General features: G+C 47.7%; 1 protein-coding gene and 1 non-coding gene across 2 annotated transcripts; both read right to left on the bottom strand.

The window, feature by feature from the left end:
* Nucleotides 1–5,117: 5,117 nt before the first annotated feature.
* On the bottom strand, nt 5,118–5,171 carry LOC115163556 (U7 small nuclear RNA). Its single transcript, XR_003869773.1, has one exon. It is a non-coding gene; the product is annotated as a U7 small nuclear RNA (small nuclear RNA).
* A 5,752-nt stretch (nt 5,172–10,923) lies between these two features.
* Nucleotides 10,924–16,322, bottom strand: LOC115148374 (transmembrane protein 236-like). Its single transcript, XM_029690278.1, has 4 exons — nt 16,051–16,322; nt 15,548–15,620; nt 13,068–13,191; nt 10,924–12,520 (listed from the first exon to the last, which is right to left on the bottom strand). The coding sequence occupies exons 1-4, from the start codon at nt 16,320–16,322 to the stop codon at nt 11,772–11,774; spliced, it is 1,218 nt and encodes a 405-aa protein (XP_029546138.1). The 3' UTR covers nt 10,924–11,771.
* Nucleotides 16,323–20,107: the final 3,785 nt, after the last annotated feature.

Raw genomic sequence — 20,107 nt, forward strand, 5'->3', positions numbered from 1 at the left:
CTGGCTCGTCCCAGGGATTCCTGCACAGCATTCCAGGTCTCCCTTGAGCGCTGCACCCATTCCTCCACCGCAGGGGCCTCCGTCTGGCTCTGATGCCATGGCCCCAGGACCGGCTGATAACCCAACACACATTTGAATGGTGACATGTTGGTGGAGGAGTGGCGCAAAGAGTTCTGAGCCATTTCGGCCCATGGCACGAACCTTGCCCACTCCCCTGGCCGGTCCTGGCAATAGGACCGCAGGAACCTGCCCACTTCCTGGTTTACCCTTTCCACCTGCCCATTACTTTCGGGGTGAAACCCCGAGGTCAGACTGACCGAAACCCCCAGCCGCTCCATAAACGCCCACCACACTCGGGACGTGAACTGGGGGCCTCGATCTGAGACGATATCCTCGGGCACCCCGTAGTGCCGGAAGACGTGGGTGAATAAGGCTTCCGCGGTCTGCAGGGCCGTAGGAAGACCGGGTAACGGAATCAGACGGCAGGACTTAGAAAACTGGTCCACAACGACCAGGATCGTAGTGTTGCCCTGAGACGGTGGGAGATCGGTCAAGAAATCCACCGCCAGGTGGGACCATGGTCGTTGTGGAACCGGGAGGGGTTGTAATTTCCCTCTAGGCAGGTGCCTGGGAGCCTTACTCTGAGCGCACACCGAACAGGAGGAGACATAGTGCCTCACGTCCTTCACCAAGGTGGGCCACCAGTATCTCCCACTAAGACCACGCACCGTCCGCTCAACCCCTGGGTGACCCGCGGAGGGAAGCGTGTGAGCCCACCGAATCAGCCGATCGCGAACACCGAGCGGAACGTACTTACGACCCACTGGACACTGCGGAGGAGTAGGCTCCGTCCGTAACGCCCGCTCGATGTCCGCGTCCACCTCCCAGACCACCGGTGCCACCAGGCAGGAGGCTGGAAGGATAGGCGTGGGCTCGGTGGACCGTTCCTCGGCGTCATGGAGACGAGACAGTGCGTCGGCCTTAGTGTTCCGGGAACCTGGGATATACGAGATGTTAAACCGAAATCTCGTAAAGAACATCGCCCACCTGGCTTGACGCGGGTTCAGTCTCCTCGCCGCCCGGATGTACTCCAGATTGCGGTGGTCAGTCCAGATGAGAAAAGGGTGGCGCGCCCCCTCAAGCCAATGTCTCCACACCTTCAGGGCTCTGACCACAGCCAACAGCTCCCTGTCCCCCACATCATAGTTACGCTCCGCCGGACTCAACTTCCTAGAGAAGAAGGCGCAGGGCGGAGCTTGGGGGGGGCGCCCGAGCGCTGGGACAGCACGGCTCCTACCCCAGCCTCGGACGCGTCCACCTCCACTATGAAGGGCAAAGAGGGGTCCGGGTGCGCCAGCACCGGGGCGTCGGTGAACAAAACCTTCAGACAACTAAAGGCCATGTCCGCCTCCGCGGACCACTGCAACCGCACCGGGCCCCCCTTCAATAGTGAGGTAATGGGAGCCGCCACCTGCCCAAAGCCCCGGATAAACCTCCGGTAGTAATTGGCAAATCCCAAAAACCGCTGCACCTCCTTCACCGTGGTGGGAGTTGGCCAATTACGCACGGCTGAGACGCGGTCACATTCCATCACTACCCCTGATGAGGAAATGCGATACCCCAAGAAAGAGACGGCTGGTTTGGAAAACTCACATTTCTCAGCCTTGACGTATAGGTCATGCTCCACCAGTCGCCCAAGCACTTTACGCACCAGAGACACATGCTCGGCGCGTGTAGCGGAGTAGACCAGAATGTCATCGATGTACACCACTACACCCTGACCGAGCAGGTCCCGGAGAATCTCATCCACAAAAGATTGAAAGACTGCGGGAGCATTCTTTAACCCATACGGCATGACGAGGTACTCATAATGGCCAGATGTGGTACTAAATGCAGTTTTCCACTCGTCCCCTCCTCGGATACGCACCAGATTATATGCGCTCCTGAGATCCAATTTCGTGAAGAAGCGCGCCCCGTGAAATGACTCCATCGCCGAGGCGATGAGAGGTAGTGGGTAACTGAAACCCACTGTGATGGCATTTAGACCTCTATAGTCAATGCACGGGCGCAAACCTCCCTCCTTCTTCTTCACGAAAAAGAAGCTCGAGGAGACAGGTGAGTGAGATGGCCGAATGTATCCCTGCCTCAAGGATTCAGTGACGTATGTCTCCATAGCCGCTGTCTCCTCCTGAGACAGGGGATAAACGTGACTACGAGGGAGGGCAGCGCCCACCTGGAGGTTTATCGCACAGTCTCCTCGTCGATGAGGTGGTAATTGGGTCGCCTTCGTTTTACTGAAGGCGATAGCCAAATCGGCATATTCTGAGGGAATGTGCACGGTGGAGACTTGGTCTGGACTCTCCACCGTAGTCGCACCGATGGAAACTCCTATGCACCTGCCCGAGCACTCATTTGACCACCCCTTAAGAGCCCTCTGTCCCCACGAAATCTTAGGGTTGTGAATGTCTAGCCAGGGAATCCCTAGAACCACTGGAAACGCTGGGGAATCGATGAGGAAAAGACTAATCTGCTCCTCATGACCCCCCCGCATTACCATGACCAGAGGTACAGTGACCTCCCTGACCAGCCCCGACCCTAGTGGTCGACTGTCTAGGGCGTGTATGGGGAAGGGTTGGTCCAACTGGACCAAGGGAATCCCTAACCTAGCCGCGACCCCACGGTCCATAAAACTCCCTGCTGCGCCTGAATCGACTAGTGCCTTAAACCGGGAGTGAGGGGAGAAACAAGGGAAAGACACTGACACATACATATGACGTACAGGGGGCTCTGGGTGAGGCTGGTGCTGACTCACCTGAGGTGTCAAAGGAGCGCTCTGCCTGCCGTCTGGACTCCTAGGGGAGTCTCCCCAGCACCGGTCCACAGTGTGCCCTCTGCGACCACATGAGGTGCAGGAGCGACCCCCCCCTCCAGTCTTCCTGGCTGCTGCCCCCCCTATCTCCATAGGCGTGGGAGCAGGAGGGCTGGAGGGTGGAATGAGCAGGGCCCGGGTCGGACGTCCGCGGGCGGCCAGCAGATTGTCCAGTCGGATGGACAGATCCACCAGTTGGTCCAGTGTGTGAGTCGTGTCCCGACAGGCTAATTCCCGGCGGACGTCCTCCCTCAAACTACAACGGTAGTGGTCTATAAGGGCCCTCTCATTCCACCCTGCTCCCGCGGCCAGGGTCCGGAACTCGAGAGCGAAATCCTGTGCGCTCCTCGTCTCCTGCCTCAGGTGAAACAGCCGCTCACCCGCCGCTCTCCCCTCCGGGGGATGATCGAATACTGCCCGAAAGCGGCGGGTGAACTCTGGGTAGTTGTCCCTGGCTGAGTCCGGACTGTCCCACACGGCGTTTGCCCATTCCAGGGCCTTACCCGTGAGACAGGAGACGAGGACGCTGACGCTCTCCTCCCCCGAGGGAGGGGGACGAACGGTCGCCAGGTATAACTCCAGCTGGAGTAAGAAGCCCTTACACCCAGCGTCCGTTCCATCGTACTCCCTGGGGGGGGCGAGCTTCACCCCACTGGTACTGGGAGCTGTGGGTGCTGGGGGGGCGCAGGCTGTTGGACTGCCGCGTTCGAGGGGCCGAGAGCGCGTCGGTCCCAGCTCTCCAGGCGCGCCAACACCTGATCCATGGCGTTACCCAGCCGGTGGAGCAGGGTAGAGTGTTGATCCACGGTTTCCTCCATGGACATGGCTGGCGCTGAAGCTCCTGCTGACTCCATTACGTTTTGGGTACGTGATTTCTGTCACGCTTGTGTGTAGTGGGTGAGGAATCAAATGCAGGAAGCTGCGATGCAGGGTAGTGGCTTTAATAAGCACAACGGCAAAAATACAAGCCTTCCCAAACACAGCGATCAAAGCGCACAACAAAACAAGGTGCCCCAAACACAGGGGACAAAACACTGTTGGTGCAAACACACGCACTACTGAAAATTACAAAATCAGAGTGTCACCAAGCAAGCAAACAGAGAAACACAATCACGTACAAAAAACCATACATCCTACGCTAACCTAAATAACCCCCCCACTAATGACTAACCCAAAACAGGTGCGTGCCTACCTAGACCTAACCAAACGAAAGTGAAACAAAACAAGGATCGATGGCAGCTAGTAGTTCGGCGACGACGACCGCCGAGCCCCGCCCGGCCGAGGAGGGGCGCCACCATCCGTCACAGTCGTGACAACATGCTGTAATAGAAATAAGACTCATAAAAAATATATTGTCCTCCCTCATCTCAAACGGCATCGACCGCCCCTGGGGTCAAACCAATATCCTTTGATAGGGGGATTCATTGTCATTGAACAACTATTAATAGATTAACAAGGTTCAGAAATTGGGACATATTCTTCGAATTGCAAGAGACAGGTACTTGCACTTTGTTCATTCAAAGTGATTTTGCTAGTTAAAAATGTTTCATAATCGAGGGCACAGGGTTTTTGCTTAAGTAGCCTGCTTAATCTTATGGGTTGTCAGTAAGAGGTACTGATTGGGTTGCAAAATTCCGGTCATTAAAAAAAATCCCTGGTTTTCCAGAAATCCTTTTTGGGAAAGTTACCAGAATTTTGGAACCATAGGTACTGACCTTCGTGGCTCTTGTACATGCGGATCCAGAAGGACTTGGATCCATCCTGCAGTAGCTCAAGGTTCTCCTGGATGAAGCTGGCCTCCAAGGGATCCTCGATACTCACCAGGGATGCTCCTGTTGTCAGAGAACCATGCTCTTATTTCTTATATTCATCATCATCACCATCAATCACTTTGAATATTTTTCATTCAATTCATGAGTTCATCTGCATTCAATTGAAAACATTAGGTATGTCCCAAATGGCACCCCATTCCCTATATACCCACATAAAAAAACGACATAAAAAAATACTATAGTATTCACTGTAGTGTTTTTTGCAGACTACAGTGTATACTGTATTATTTACTGTAGTATTTAAAGTTTACTATAGTATACATACTGTAGTAAAAAAAATTGTAGTATATACTCTAGTAATTACTGTAGTATTTTTGTGGAATGTAGTATACTGTATTATTTACTGTACTGTTTTTGGGTACATTACAGTAGTATTTACTAAAGTGTTTTAGTTTTATTATCTTTGACAAGGAAGTGAAGGTCTTCCTCCTTAAGGAAACCTACTGGAGAAATACTAAAAGAGCACATTTGCCATAACCTCTAGGTAGGACTGGGTTCTGAACAGAGAGTTCAGAGCTTCTGCTCTTTCCTATAACCTGTAGGGACGACGATGAACTTTGGGACTTGTAGGGACATCTCAGGGCTTCATGTCCCCTTCTATCCCTCTTCTCCATGTATCTGTTTAGTGAAGGTCAGGTTTGGCAAGGTGCAAGGGTGAGGGGGGTGTGGAGTTCAAATTCTTTCTTCCTCAACTTGATTTGGTTAAAACCAACTTTAATGTACTTAAAATGTAAAGAAGTATATATATATATATATATACACTGCTCAAAAAAATAAAGGGAACACTTAAACAACACATCCTAGATCTGAATGAAAGAAATAATCTTATTAAATACTTTTTTCTTTACATAGTTGAATGTGCTGACAACAAAATCACACAAAAATAATCAATGGAAATGCAATTTATCAACCCATGGAGGTCTGGATTTGGAGTCACACTCAAAATTAAAGTGGAAAACCACACTACAGGCTGATCCAACTTTGATGTAATGTCCTTAAAACAAGTCAAAATGAGGCTCAGTAGTGTGTGTGGCCTCCACGTGCCTGTATGACCTCCCTAAAACACCTGGGCATGCTCCTGATGAGGTGGTGGATGGTCTCCTGAGGGATCTCCTCCCAGACCTGGACTAAAGCATCCGCCAACTCCTGGACAGTCTGTGGTGCAACGTGGCGTTGGTGGATGGAGCGAGACATGATGTCCCAGATGTGCTCAATTGGATTCAGGTCTGGGGAACGGGCGGGCCAGTCCATAGCATCAATGCCTTCCTCTTGCAGGAACTGCTGACACACTCCAGCCACATGAGGTCTAGCATTGTCTTGCATTAGGAGGAACCCAGGGCCAACCGCACCAGCATATGGTCTCACAAGGGGTCTGAGGATCTCATCTCGGTACCTAATGGCAGTCAGGCTACCTCTGGCGAGTACATGGAGGGCTGTGCGGCACCCCAAAGAAATGCCACCCCACACCATGACTGACCCACCGCCAAACCGGTCATGCTGGAGGATGTTGCAGGCAGCAGAGCGTTCTCCACGGCGTCTCCAGACTGTGTCACGTCTGTCACGTGCTCAGTGTGAACCTGCTTTCATCTGTGAAGAGCACAGGGCGCCAGTGGCGAATTTGCCAATCTTGGTGTTCTCTGGCAAATGCCAAACGTCCTGCACGGTGTTGGGCTGTAAGCACAACCCCCACCTGTGGACGTCGGGCCCTCATACCACCCTTATGGAGTCTGTTTCTGACCGTTTGAGCAGACACATGCACATTTGTGGCCTGCTGGAGGTCATTTTGCAGGGCTCTGGCAGTGCTCCTCCTGCTCCTCCTTGCACAAAGACGGAGGTAGCAGTCCTGCTGCTGGGTTGTTGCCCTCCTATGGCCTCCTCCTCGTCTCCTGATGTACTGGCCTGTCTCCTGGTAGCGCCTCCATGCTCTGGACACTACGCTGACAGACACAGCAAACCTTCTTGCCACAGCTCGCATTGATGTGCCATCCTGGATGAGCTGCACTACCTGAGCCACTTGTGTGGGTTGTAGACTCCGTCTCATGCTACCACTAGAGTGAAAGCACCGCCGGCATTCAAAAGTGACCAAAACATCAGCCAGGAAGCATAGGAACTGAGAAGTGGTCTGTGGTCTCCACCTGCAGAACCACTCCTTTATTGGGGGTGTCTTGCTTATTGCCTATAATTTCCACCTGTTGTCTATTCCATTTGCACAACAGCATGTGAAATGTATTGTCAATCAGTGTTGCTTCCTAAGTGGACAGTTTGATTTCACAGAAGTGTGATTGACTTGGAGTTACATTGTGTTGTTTAAGTGTTCCCTTTTTTTTGAGCAGTATATATTAATGAAGTCGGAAGTTTACATACACTTAGGTTGGAGTCATTAAAACTCGTTTTTCAATCCCTCCACAAATGTCTTGTTAACAAACTATAGTTTTGGGAAGTCAGTTAGGACATCTACTTTGTTGATGACACAAGTCATTTTTCCAACAATTGTTTACAGACAGATTATTTCACTTATGATTCACTGTATCCCAATTCCAGTGGGTCAGAAGTTTACATACACTAAGTTGACTGTGCCTTTAAACAGCTTAGAAAATTCCAGAAAATGATGTCATGGCTTTAGAAGCTTCTGATCGGCTAATTGCATCGTTTGAGTCAATTGGAGGTGTTCCTGTGGATGTATTTCAAGGCCTACCTTCAAACTCAGGGCCTCTTTGCTTGACATCATGGGAAAATCAAAATAAATCAGCCAAGACCTCAGAAAAGGAATTGTAGACCTCCATAAGTCTGGTTCATCCTTGGGAGCAATTTGCAAACACCTACAGGTACCATGTTCATCTGTACAAACAATAGTACGCAAGTATAAACACCTTGGGACCATGCAGCCGTCATACCGCTCAGGAAGGAGATGCGTTCTGTCTCCCAGAGATGAACATACTTTGGTGCGAAAAGTGCAAATCAATCCCAGAACAACAGCAAAGTACCTTGTGAAGACGCTGGAGGAAACGGGTCCAAAAGTATCTATATACACAGTAAAAAGACTCCTATATCGACATAACCTGAAAGGCTGCTCAGCAAGGAAGAAGCCACTGCTCCAAAACCGCCATAAAAAAAGCCAGACTACGTTTTGCAACTGCACATGGGGATAAAGATTGTACTTTTTGGAGAAATGTCCTCTGGTCTGAAGAAACAAAAATATAACTGTTTGACCATAATGACCATCGTTATGTTTGGAGGAAAAAGGGGGAGGCTTGCAAGCCGAAGAACAACATCCCAACCGTGAAGAACGGGGGTGACAGCTTTGCTGCAGGAGGGACTGGTGCACTTCACTAAATAGATGGCATGAGGCAGGAAAAGTACGTGGATATATTGAAGCAACATCTCAAGACATCAGTCAGGAAGTTAAAGCTTGGTCGCGAATGGGTCTTCAAATGGACAATGACCCCAAGCATACTTCCAAAGTTGTGGCAAAATGGCTTAAGGACAACAAAGTCAAGGTATTACAGTGGTCATGGCAGTCTTCATCCTGTGATGTAGTGGTAGCAAAATAGGTGTGTAACCTCTGATCGCCAGTCGCACTGAAGAAAGCAACACTTCCTATGCTTTCAATGCATTGAATAGGACAACAACGTCAAGCTATTGGAGTGGCCATCACAAAGCCCTGACCTCAATCCTATAGAAAGTTTGTGGGCAGATCTGAAAAAGCATGACTCAGTTACACCAAATAAATAAAAGCTGAAGTAAATCATTCTCCCTACTATTATTCTGACATTTCACATTCTTAAAATAAAGTGGTGATCCTAACTGACCTAAGACAGGGAATTTTTACTAGGATTAAATGTTAGGAATTGTGAAAACCTGAGTTTAAATGTATTTGTCTAAGGTGTATGCAAACATCCGACTTCAACTGTGTATATATATATATATATATACATATACATATACAGTGGTAAGAGAAAGTATGTGAACCCTTTGGAATTACCTGGATTTCTGCATAAATTGGTCAGAAAATGTGATCTGACCTTCATCTAAGTTACAACAATAGACACACACAGTGTGCTGAAACTAATAACACACAAATTATTGTATTTGTCTCGTCTATATTGAATACATAATACAAAAATTCACAGTGTAGGTTGGTAAAAGTATGTGAATCCCTAGGCTAATGACTTCTCCAAAAGCTCATTGGAGTCAGGAGTCAGCTAACCTGGAGTCCAATCAATGAGATGAGATTGGAGATGTTGGTTAGAGTTGCCCTACCCTATAAAAAACACTCACAAAATGTGACTTTGCTATTCACAAGAAGCATTGCCTGATGTGAATCATGCCTCGAACAAATGAGATCTCAGAAGACCTAAGATTAAGAATTGTTGACTTGCATAAAGCTGGGAAGGGTTACAAAAGTATCTCTAAAAACCTTGATGTTCATCAGTCCACGGTAAGACAAATTGTCTATAACTGGAGAAAGTTCAGCACTGTTGCTACTCTCCCTAGGACTGGCCGTCCTGCAAAAATGACTGCAAAAGCATAGCACATAATGCTCAATGTGGTTAAGAAGAATCCTAGAGTGTCAGCTAAAGACTTACAGAAATCCTGGAACATGCTAACATCTCTGTTGATGAGTCTACGATACGTAAAACACTAAACAAGAATGATGTGCATGGGAGGACACCACGAAATAAGCCACTGCTGTCCAAAAAAAAACATTTCTGCACGTCTGAAGTTTGCAAAAGTGCACCTAGATGTTCCACAGCACTACTGGCAAAACATTCTGTAGACAGATTAAACCTAAATTGAGTTGTTTGGAAGGAACACATAACACTACAGTATGTGTGGAGAAAAAAGGCATAGCACACCAACATCAAAACCTCATCCCAACTGTAAAATATGGTGGAGGGAGCGTCATGGTTTGGGGCTGCTTTGCTGCCTCAGGACCTGGACAGCTTGCTATCATCGACGGAAAAATTAATTCCCAAGTTTATCAAGACTTTTTGCAGGAGAATGTAAGGCTATCTGTCCGCCAATTGAAGGTCAACATAAGTTGGGTGATGCAACAGGACAACAACCCAAAACACAGAAGTAAATCAACAACAGAATGGCTTCAACAGAAGAAAATATACTCATTCTGCAGTGGCCCAGTCAGAATCCTGACCTCAACTCGATTAAGATGCAGTGGCATGACCTCAAGAGAGCGGTTCACACCAGACATCACAAGAATATTGCTGAACTGAAGCAGTTTTGTAAAGAGGAATGGTCCAAAATTCCTCCTGACCGTTGTGCAGGTCTGATCAGCAACTACATCAAATGTTTGGTTGAGGTTATTGCTTCCAAAGGAGGGTCAACCAGTTATTACATCCAAGGGTTCACATACTTTTCCCACCCTGCACTGTGAATGTTTACACGGTGTGTTCAATAAAGACATGAAAACGTATAATTGTTTGTGAGTTATTAGTTTAAGCAGACTGTGTTTGTCTATTGTTGTGACCAATTTAAGCAGAAATCCAGGTAATTCCAAAGGGTTCACATACAGTACCAGTCAAAGGTTTGGACACACCTGCTCATTCCAGGATTTTTCTTTATTTTTACTATTTTCTACATTGTAGAATAATAGTGAAGACATCAAACTATGAAATAACACATATGGAATTATGTAGGAGGAGGTGTGATGGTGTGGGGGTGCTTTGCTTGTGACACTGTCAGTGATTTATTTAGAATTCAAGGCACACTTAAACAGCATGGCTACCACAGCATTATGCAGCGATACCCCATCCCATCTGGTTTGTACTTAGTGGGACTATCATTTGTTTTTCAACAGAACAATGGCCCAACACACGTCCAGGCTGTGTAAGGGCTATTTGACCAAGAAGAAGAGTGATGGAGTGCTGCATCAGATGACCAGGCCTCTACAATCCCCCGACATCAACCAAATTGAGATGGTTTGAGATGAGTCGGACCGCAGAGTGTAGGAAAAGCAGACAACAAGTGCACAGCATATGTGGGAACTCCTTCAAGACTGTTGGAAAAGCATTCTAGGTGAAGCTGGTTGAGAGAATGCCAAAAAAATCTTCAGACTAAAGAAAGCGGCAGATCTTTGCAAGCGTAAACTTGTGTCCAATCTTTTTACTATTACAGGCCACCTACAGACAGGCCGGTAACACACGCATATAAATGCAGTCATACACAGTTCATGCTCACGTGAAATCATATCATAAAACAGATGTCTTTTTTCTCAGATTTTCAATTTTTTTAATAAATTTTTACACCCAAAAATATGTTTCATTTGTACAAACTCACGCTTTGTTTTAAATTTGTGGATATGATAACCTAGCAAGGGAAAAAATCTGGGATGTATAACAACATTGATGTATATTCTTACACAATTCACTGCACTTTATGGTAATAGAATAGAAACATCAAAAATTATCTGTTATCAAATCTGTAAGTGACATGACAGGTTCTTTACATTCTCAAAGTGCCATGGTTCAGGTTGGGGACAAGGGGCAAGGGGAGTTGGGGGGTAAAAAAAACAACGTTGAACAAATAGGAATTACGATAACACTAAGACAACACATAGTCCTCTGACAGTCAATGTCCTCCATCCCCTTTATGGGAACAAATTGCCAAAGAGTTCCCTTTTAGCCTGCAAAAAGCACCACAGTGTCATCCTGTCCCTCCTTTAATCAGAATCATCATTATGAAATGGATCAATCTCTCTTGCTGTGCTGAACACAGGAATCCGCTCCAATTCTTCTCATCGCTGTGTGAGTCAGTTGTTGTTTTGGTTTGGTGTCTCTGTTATGAAGTCCATTTCCACTGGGCACAGACATAATTTCAACGTCTAGTTTTGATTTACTTTTGATTGAGTTGTGAATTCAATGTGAAATCAACAAAAAATATCACCATGACATTGGATTTAGGTTAAAAAAAAGGTAAAAACAAAGAAATAAATTCCCTTTTGTTGATGACAACATCATCACATTTTTTGGAGGGGTTGAAATGATGTGGAAACCAGTTTTTGCCCAGTGGGTTGTAGTCCATTGTTTTTTCTCATCCTTGGCTGGCGACTCAGATCAGAACATCCTCTCGGTGTTGAAGACCCTCAGCTTGGTCATAAAGTTGAAGTAGATGAAGGCCAGGCAGACGAGCAGGTTCTTCATCAGGTAGAGGAGGGGCGTGACAAAGCCGAAGAAGGCGATGAGGCCGATACGCACAAACAGGAAGGGCAGATCCTGCAAGGCCACACCTAGTGATGATAGCAGGGGACTGTGGGGCATGACCACCAGCCGCAGGCACGACAGGTAGCTGAAGATGTAGATAGGGAACACCCAGCCCGAGTAGTAGACCGCTGGGTGCCCAGCCACCCTCACCATCTCCACTGTGTCCATCCAGAACAGAAAGCTGTCCACAAATACCTCGGCTCGGGCATCGCTGGCACACAGGAAGTGCAGTGGCCCTGTGTAGGCGTATGGTGAGATGCCACGGTCCACCGACGTGCTGACAGAGTGTGCCGAGCGTGCCGAACGTGCCGAGCGTGCCGAGCGTGAACTCAGGCCTGAGATGCTAAACTGTCTCCCTGGTATCTGGTTACCTGACATCCCCTGAAAAGTCCCATTGGCCTCTGGTCGAGAGGCCGCCCCGTTCTGGTCCTGCCCATTTGGACCACCAGGTTGCCCTGGTTGTGCAGGTTGCCCGGGCACAGCTAGCGTTACAGGTGATGCAGGGTTTGCTGGGTTTACTGTTGTCACTGGGGTTCCACGTAGGTGCTCCACGTGTGTGAGGACAGTGGAAGGGATCTCAGCATCTCGGTCCAATTCATTAGCTGGATGGAAAGACAACAGCACATGAGTATGTTAGCTGTGACTGAATGACGCAGATCAGAACATCTCATTATGGCACAAACATGCACACCACACAGCCCAACAGTGTAGAACACAGGACAACACAGCGATTGTCTCTCTGGGCTGTATAGGCACTATATTTTACCATAATACAATAGCATTTCTGATCAGTGGAAAAGGACAGGATCTGGTTATTTCCTCGAATAAAGGGATTCCAAGAAAGTGACAGCCGTCCTTAGAACATGTCATGGTTTTTGCCAATTCAACACTGCGTTATGAAAAATCAATTGGGGGGTCATACAGAGAATTTCCTGTTCATTTCCTGAGATACATACTATATCTCTTGATAGAACATATCCCCCGATAGTGTACACTATTGTTGTCGTAATGAAATGACACTAGGTCCAGCTGCATGTGACAGAGGTTGCGCTCAGTGAGTTGGCAGAGGATTGGGTAGTATTCAGACTACAGTAGCTAGCTAGTGTTCAGTTAAACGTGTGTGTGGAACACAGAGCTTTGCATTCTCACCGTGTCCAGTGAGTCGACAGTGGCGGATCCTCTCCAGGATATCGATGCAGATGAGGGAGAAGAGCATCAGTGACACGGGAAGCTCTGCGAACGTGTCCTGTCTTATACTGTTATTGATCTGCACCTGAGAGAAAACAAGGATCAAAACCAATCTGTGATTTGAATCAGATGACATTGACATTTTAGCAGACTCTTATCCAGAGCAACTTACAGTTAGTGCATTTATCTTACAATAGCTAGGTGGGACAACCACATCAGTCATAGTAAGAAAATTCTTCCTCAATAAAGTAGCTATCATTACAATTTCTAGCCCTGATTGTGATCTAATTAAACGGTCATGTGCCAGTCATGTGACAGTCCTGTGCCAGCTTGGCTTCCCCTCCAAACCTTCTCCAAATACTACATGGCACCCTATGAGTGCTATATACCCTCTGTGATACTGGGTAAGTGGGCTAATCACTTAGCTCTCGTATGTGCTTAACCCAGGACTACTTGCCTACAGGACACAGAACAAAAGAGACTGGGAGTCATCTGAGCCTAATTTATAGCTTCTCTTATGTGAAAGAGAGTAGATAAGCCAAGGTCCTGAGGTCACCCCTGGATCTTCAGGAACCTCTAGAAAGTGGGCTCATAGGAGGTGGGCTCTTCACAGACAGGAAGTGGGAAAGTGCCAGATGGACAGCTGATGTGACCAGGGCAGCTGGGACAGGAAGAGGAACACAGCTGCTTATCAGTAGCCCCTTGGCCATAGGGCTGTAGATTGCTCCCCTGAGAACCTACATGTTCCTCTCAACTAGGTTTTCCAGCCAATAGTATCGAGAATAGGTTCATTACACTAGGCTTTGATCAACACAGTGTACACTAGTGGCACCTGCTGGTAAAAATAATTTAGAGCAGCCAAAGGATTATTTACGACGTCCCACACCCTGTGTAGCCTGTACGCAGCATAGCCTTTTTGTCTTCTACCAAACCAATGGTTGTTCGATGAAACGAGGCTCCGGATGTCATTAATCACGTGCTTCTGATAAAGTAATACAGGAATCAGCACTCTGCTTCGAAGTACATTGCTTAGCAATTTCAACGTATGCCTCGAAGCTCCGGGATCAAACATGCTATCACTAGTCTCAACTCATCAACTTGACCCCCTCCCCTCTCCTAAGACCCCTGCTAGGACACCACACTTCAAATAACTTCATTATCCCGTGGTTATGTCATGATGGCACACTCAGGTTTTTTTTTTATAGATTTGTCCCTAAAGGGGTACAAATGCTTGTCACTGGGGTGGTACCCTGTAGTACGCCCTTTGTACCTTTAGTTATAGATACATAATTGTACCCCAGTTCATACCTTTCTTACGTACAGTCCACAGGTACAAAAGCATGCTTTTAGAAAAGGAAAAATGTGCCTTTATAGGGAACCACCACAGTGACAAAGCGAATTGTTCCTTTAAAGTAGCAAAAGTGTACCTCTACCATAGACCACTTAAACTGGTACAACACTTCCACTCACGGGTGACTAAAAAATAACTAACTGAAAACCACGCCCCCACTAAGCCATGCCTCCAATATCATTTACTGGTGTGCCTCGCCTTTTCGAGTGAGTAGTAGAGTTACCACCCATGACTGTATTTGTTAGTAACAGAGACATGATTGTTCAATTAATTCATTTTTAGTCCTGTGACCTTCCCCAAGTGAGTTCCTAGATCAATGTTATCATTAAAATTAAACTAATTTGACCCTTATACAGTGGTGTGAACCTCATAGTTTACATGCCACATGGTGGGTACAAATATGTACTTTTCTTCAATACATTGCTTTTATGGTAAGCAAAGGTACAGATGAGTACCATCAAGAGTTAAGGGTACACAAAATACGTTTGTACCCTGGGAAACAGAAATTTACCTTCACCGTACGTTGAGAGTAAGAGTGTCATGATTGTACATTTCTGTTCAAAATATTGGGTACACAAATGTACCATTATACTCTTTATCACACAGTACCCTAAAAGGTACCGTACAGTACCTTGTAAGATCATACTGTATGTGTACCTCTGAAGGTACATTATGTGTATTTTGATGTACTTATACTCCAGGGAACAATATTGTACCCTTAATTCTAAGAGTGTAGACGATAGTCTGCATCGTGCTCAGTAGGGTTCGATATGCATGGAATCATCTAGACTGATTCGGACCTGGTACATCAGGTGAGTGGACTGGAACTAATCAAAAGCATAATTAATCTATGAATTAACTACCAGGGGTACCAGGAAACAAGCAATAATGTAGACCTCAAGGCCAGGATGTGAATACCTCTGAGTTAGAATGTCTCTCTGTAAGTGTCACTCTCATTTCAGAGGTAACCAACAGGTTGAGTGTCAAAGGTCACCTACAATGGTGAATCTAAGTCAAAGGTCACGGAAACATAGACACACTGAGACGAGCATAAACAAATGATATATAACACCAGGGTCACATGGTTTACCTCTGAGCTGGCGATGAGAAAGGCAAAGCAGGGTAATGTGGAGAGGATCACATAGACCAGGGCCACTGGCCTCCTGAGAGAGAGAGACAGAGAGAGAGAGGGAGAAGGAAAGAGAGAAAGGAGCGATAGTTATAGGCTAGACGTTATGAAAAAGGAAAATATCAATGCATTTGGAAATGCTCAATGTTGGCATGATAGACGTGGCCCAGCTACAGCCAAACCAATTGCAGGCCAGTCGAGTCAGACACAGCACAGCTACCGGTCAGGTTCATGCCACACAGACCAGACAACCATTGCTACACTGCAAGGCTCAGGTCCAGAAAACACTGTGCTGTTATATTAAAAATCAAATCAAATTGTATTTGTCACATACGCCGAATACAACAGTGAAACTTACAGTGAAATGCTTACAGAAAATACAGATACAGCTCAGACAGCTCCTAGCATAGATTTCCAGCTAGGTCGCAGAACAAACAGACCAGATAGACCAGAAAGACACTCACCATTTCTTCCTGCCGACAAGAAACGTCTTATTTGTGAACACCATGTACTTCATGGGCACCCAGACCAGCAGGGCTGTGGACGTGACATAGGCGATGGAGGAGGCCACGATGAGCCAGTAGGCAGTGCTGGCATCACCAGGAGGCTGCGCCATGCTCTTGACCCGCGCCACGATGAGGGCGAACCTTTGCATGACGATGAAGAGCGGCACGCACAGGCCTACAAACTGCAGCACCTCGCACAGGGCGAACTTCAGCGTCCTCCCCGAGGCCATGCTGTGGCAGCCCCTGCGCTGGCTAGCCCTCAGAGGGAGGGAGGGAGAGAGGGGGCTGTTGTCCGCAGTGAGGCGACCCCTGTCCCTCTGAGGGCTAGTCAGGCCTGAGCCTGTTGCATTGTCTGTGTCCACTAGCATTTTCCACACGCCACAGCTCCCGCTCGCTGTTCTGCCGTTTGCTTACACTGCACTAGGCATTGTGTACCTTTATCGCCGCAGTCATGACGGTGTGATGTGACTGCCCCGCTAACCTCTTTATATATGAATGTTGCAAACAATTTGTCTCTCTCTCTCTAGCCCTTCAAGGGTACTATATTTCAGTAGGAGTGTGACACCTGAGAAGAGATGTGAAACCTAGAGGAAAATATACCTATGGAGCAGAATTGTCAAGGACCACGCCAAACACTTGCAGTCCCATGTTATTTAAAGGAGCAGTAAGAGAGCACACTCTTTTTAGCATTTGGCTGTCCTGTGAGTTGCATGTTCATTCTGCCATGACTACACATCCCCATCTAGTGGTACTCTGCAACACTCTGCCAGCAGTGTGGCACAACAATGTTGGACTGCAACCAAAAGCCATAAAGCAGATGTAGAGATTATGTATCCCCTTCCAGACCAGACAGAAATGAGTGTAGGGGAGACAGGAAGAGAAGAACAAGGGAAGGAGGGAGGAATAGAAAGCCTGGGAGAAGAGAGAGGAGAGATAATACACTTTTAAGACAAGCTCAATCAAGTGTTACTGATGAGAAATTGAGTTATATTTTTAATGAATGCAGATTATTACATTTCAAATAAAATGATAATAAAGAGTAACTCTTATCTGACTGAGAAGAAGTTAAGAGAGAGATAATCCGACAGGAAATCTGGAGTCGTGAACCTAACCATGCAAATTAACCTACTAAACTCAGCCAAAAAAGAAACGTCCCTTTTTCAGGACCCTGTATTTCAAAGATAATTCGTAAAAATCCAAATAACTTCATAGATCTTCATTGTAAAGGGTTTAAACACTGTTTCCCATGCTTGTTCATAAACAATTAATGAATATGCACCCATGGAACGGTCGTTAAGACACTAACAGCTTACAGACGGTAGGCAATTAAGGTCACAGTTATGAAAACTTAGGACACTAAAGAGGCCTTTCTACTGACTCTGAAAAACACCAAAAGAAAGATGCCCAGGGTCCCTGCTCATCTGCATGAATGTGCCTTGGGCATGCTGCAAGGAGGCATGAGGACTGCAGATGTGGCCAGGGCAATAAATTGCAATGTCTGTACTGTGAGACACCTAAGACAGTGCTACAGGGAGACAGGACGGACAGCTGATCGTCCTAGCAGTGGCAAACCACGTGTAACACCTGTACAGGATCAGTACATCCGAATATCACACCTGCGGACAGGTACAGGATGACAACAACAACTGCCCGAGTTACAACAGGAATGCACAATCCCTATATCAGTGCCCAGACTGTCCGCAATAGGCTGAGAGAGGCTGGACTGAGGGCTTGTAGGCCTGTTGTAAGGCAGGTCCTCACCAGACATCACCGGCAACAACATCGCCTATGGGCACAAACCCACCGTCGCTGGACCAGACGGGACTGGCAAAAAGTGTTCTTCACTGACGAGTCGTGGTCTTGTCTCACCAGGGGTGATGGTTACACTGAGGCCTGTACTCTGGAGAGGGATCGATTTGGAGGTGGAGGGTCCGTCATCATCTGGTGCAGTGTGTCACAGCATCATCAGACTGAGCTTGTTGTCATTGTAGGCAATCTCAACGCTGTGCGTTACAGGGAAGACATCCTCCTCCCTCATGTGGTACCCTTCCTGCAGGATCATCCTGACATGACCCTCCAGCTTGACAATGCCACCAGCCATACTGCTCATTATGTGCGTGATTTCCTGAAAGACAGGAAAGTCAGTGTTCTGCCAAGGGCCAGCGAAGAGCCTGGATCTCAATTCCATTGAGCACGTCTGGGACCTGTTGGATCGGAGGATGAGGGGTGGGGCCATTCCCCCCAGAAACTTGCAGGTGCCTTGGTGGAAGAGTGGTGTAACATCTCACAGCAAGAACTGGCAAATCTGGTGCAGTCCATGAGGAGGAGATGTACTGCAGTACGTAATACAGCTGGTGGCCACACCAGATACTGACTGTTACTTTTGATTTGACCCCCCTTTGTTCAGGGACACATTATTCCATTTCTGTTAGCCACATGTCTGTGGAACCTGTTCAGTTTATGTCTGTTGTTGAATCTTGTTATGTTCATACAAAAATATACACATGTATTGTTTGCTGAAAATAAACGCAGTTGACAGTGAGAGGACGTTTCTTTTTTTGCTGAGTTTATAATGAGACATGCACTAGGCAGACTTTAACACAAACATTGGCAATTATGGCCCGTGTCCCAATTGCATTTACATGCATCGGGTTACTCTCCAGTGACCCTTTACTGGCTGTGAGGTATTCGCTAGCCGTGTGAAGACACACTGCTCGGAATAATAAGCATGTCACTATGTTCCTCCTGCCAATTCACTACAGCTAAAACACAAATACACTGCATGAATCAAAAGTGAATTACCCCCCTGGTTATATTCTGCTGAGCATGCATGCTGGCTGTCAGTTTCAGATGTTGATGATAGCCTCCCCTCCTCATCAGGTCAAATGCATTCTTTGAACATGAGGACATACTTGGCAACAGATTACTCTAAGGAGATGAGATGTGTGTAATTCAAACACTGACGTGGGAATGATGCCCACGATCGCCACATTGTTCAGACACAGAGAGGAGTAGAGAAAGGATTGCGACATGAACACACACTCACGTGTGCGCACACAGACACACACTGTAACCCTCTCTCAGGTAGTCATTGTTGAGTCCGACCCTGAGACACAGCAATTTGAACACTTGCAACTGGATCAGGATTAGGAGGCCTGCACTATATTTGGTGGTGTCTTTAGTTTACAAACATTTCTGCTGGGGACTACGAGAGGAGCTAATTTTAGATCCTACAGTGAGGCACTTTCTCAAGCTGTGCCTCCAATACTGAGTGCAGGGCTCTAGTCCAAACACTACCTCCTTACCCAGCCCAGCACAACACTGCCCCCTTACCCAGCCCAGCACAACACTGCCCCCTTACCCAGCACAAAACTGCCCCTTACCCAGCCCAACACTGCCCCCTTACCCGGCCCAACACTGCCCCCTTACCCAGCCCAACACTGCCCCCTTACCCAGCCCAACACTGCCCCCTTACCCAGCCCAACACTACTCCCTAACCCAGCCCAGCACAACACTGCTTCCTTACTCAGCCCAACACAGCCCCCTTACCCAGCCCAACACAACCCCCTTACCCAGCCCAGCCCAACACAGCCTCCTTACCCAGCCCAACCCAACACTGCCCCCTTACCCAGCCCAGCTAAGCCCCCTTACCCAACCCAACACAGCCCCCTTACCCAGCCCAGCACAACACTGCCCCCTTACCCAGCCCAGCTAAGCCCCCTTACCCAGCCCAGCACTGCCCCCTTACCCAGCCCAGCTAAGCCCCCTTACCCAGCCCAACACTGACCCCTTACCCAGCCCAACACTGCCACCTTACCCAGCTCAACACTGCCCCCTTACCCAGCCCAACACTGCCCCCTTACCCAGCCCAGCACAACACTGCCCCCTTACCCAGCCCAACACTGCCACCTTACCCAGCTCAACACTGCCCCCTTACCCAGCCCAACACTGCCCCCTTACCCAGCCCAACACTGCCCCCTTACCCAGCCCAACACTGCCCCCTTACCCAGCCCAA

The sequence above is a fragment of the Salmo trutta genome, chromosome 2, assembly GCF_901001165.1.
Source record: "Salmo trutta chromosome 2, fSalTru1.1, whole genome shotgun sequence".
NCBI lineage: Eukaryota > Metazoa > Chordata > Actinopteri > Salmoniformes > Salmonidae > Salmo > Salmo trutta.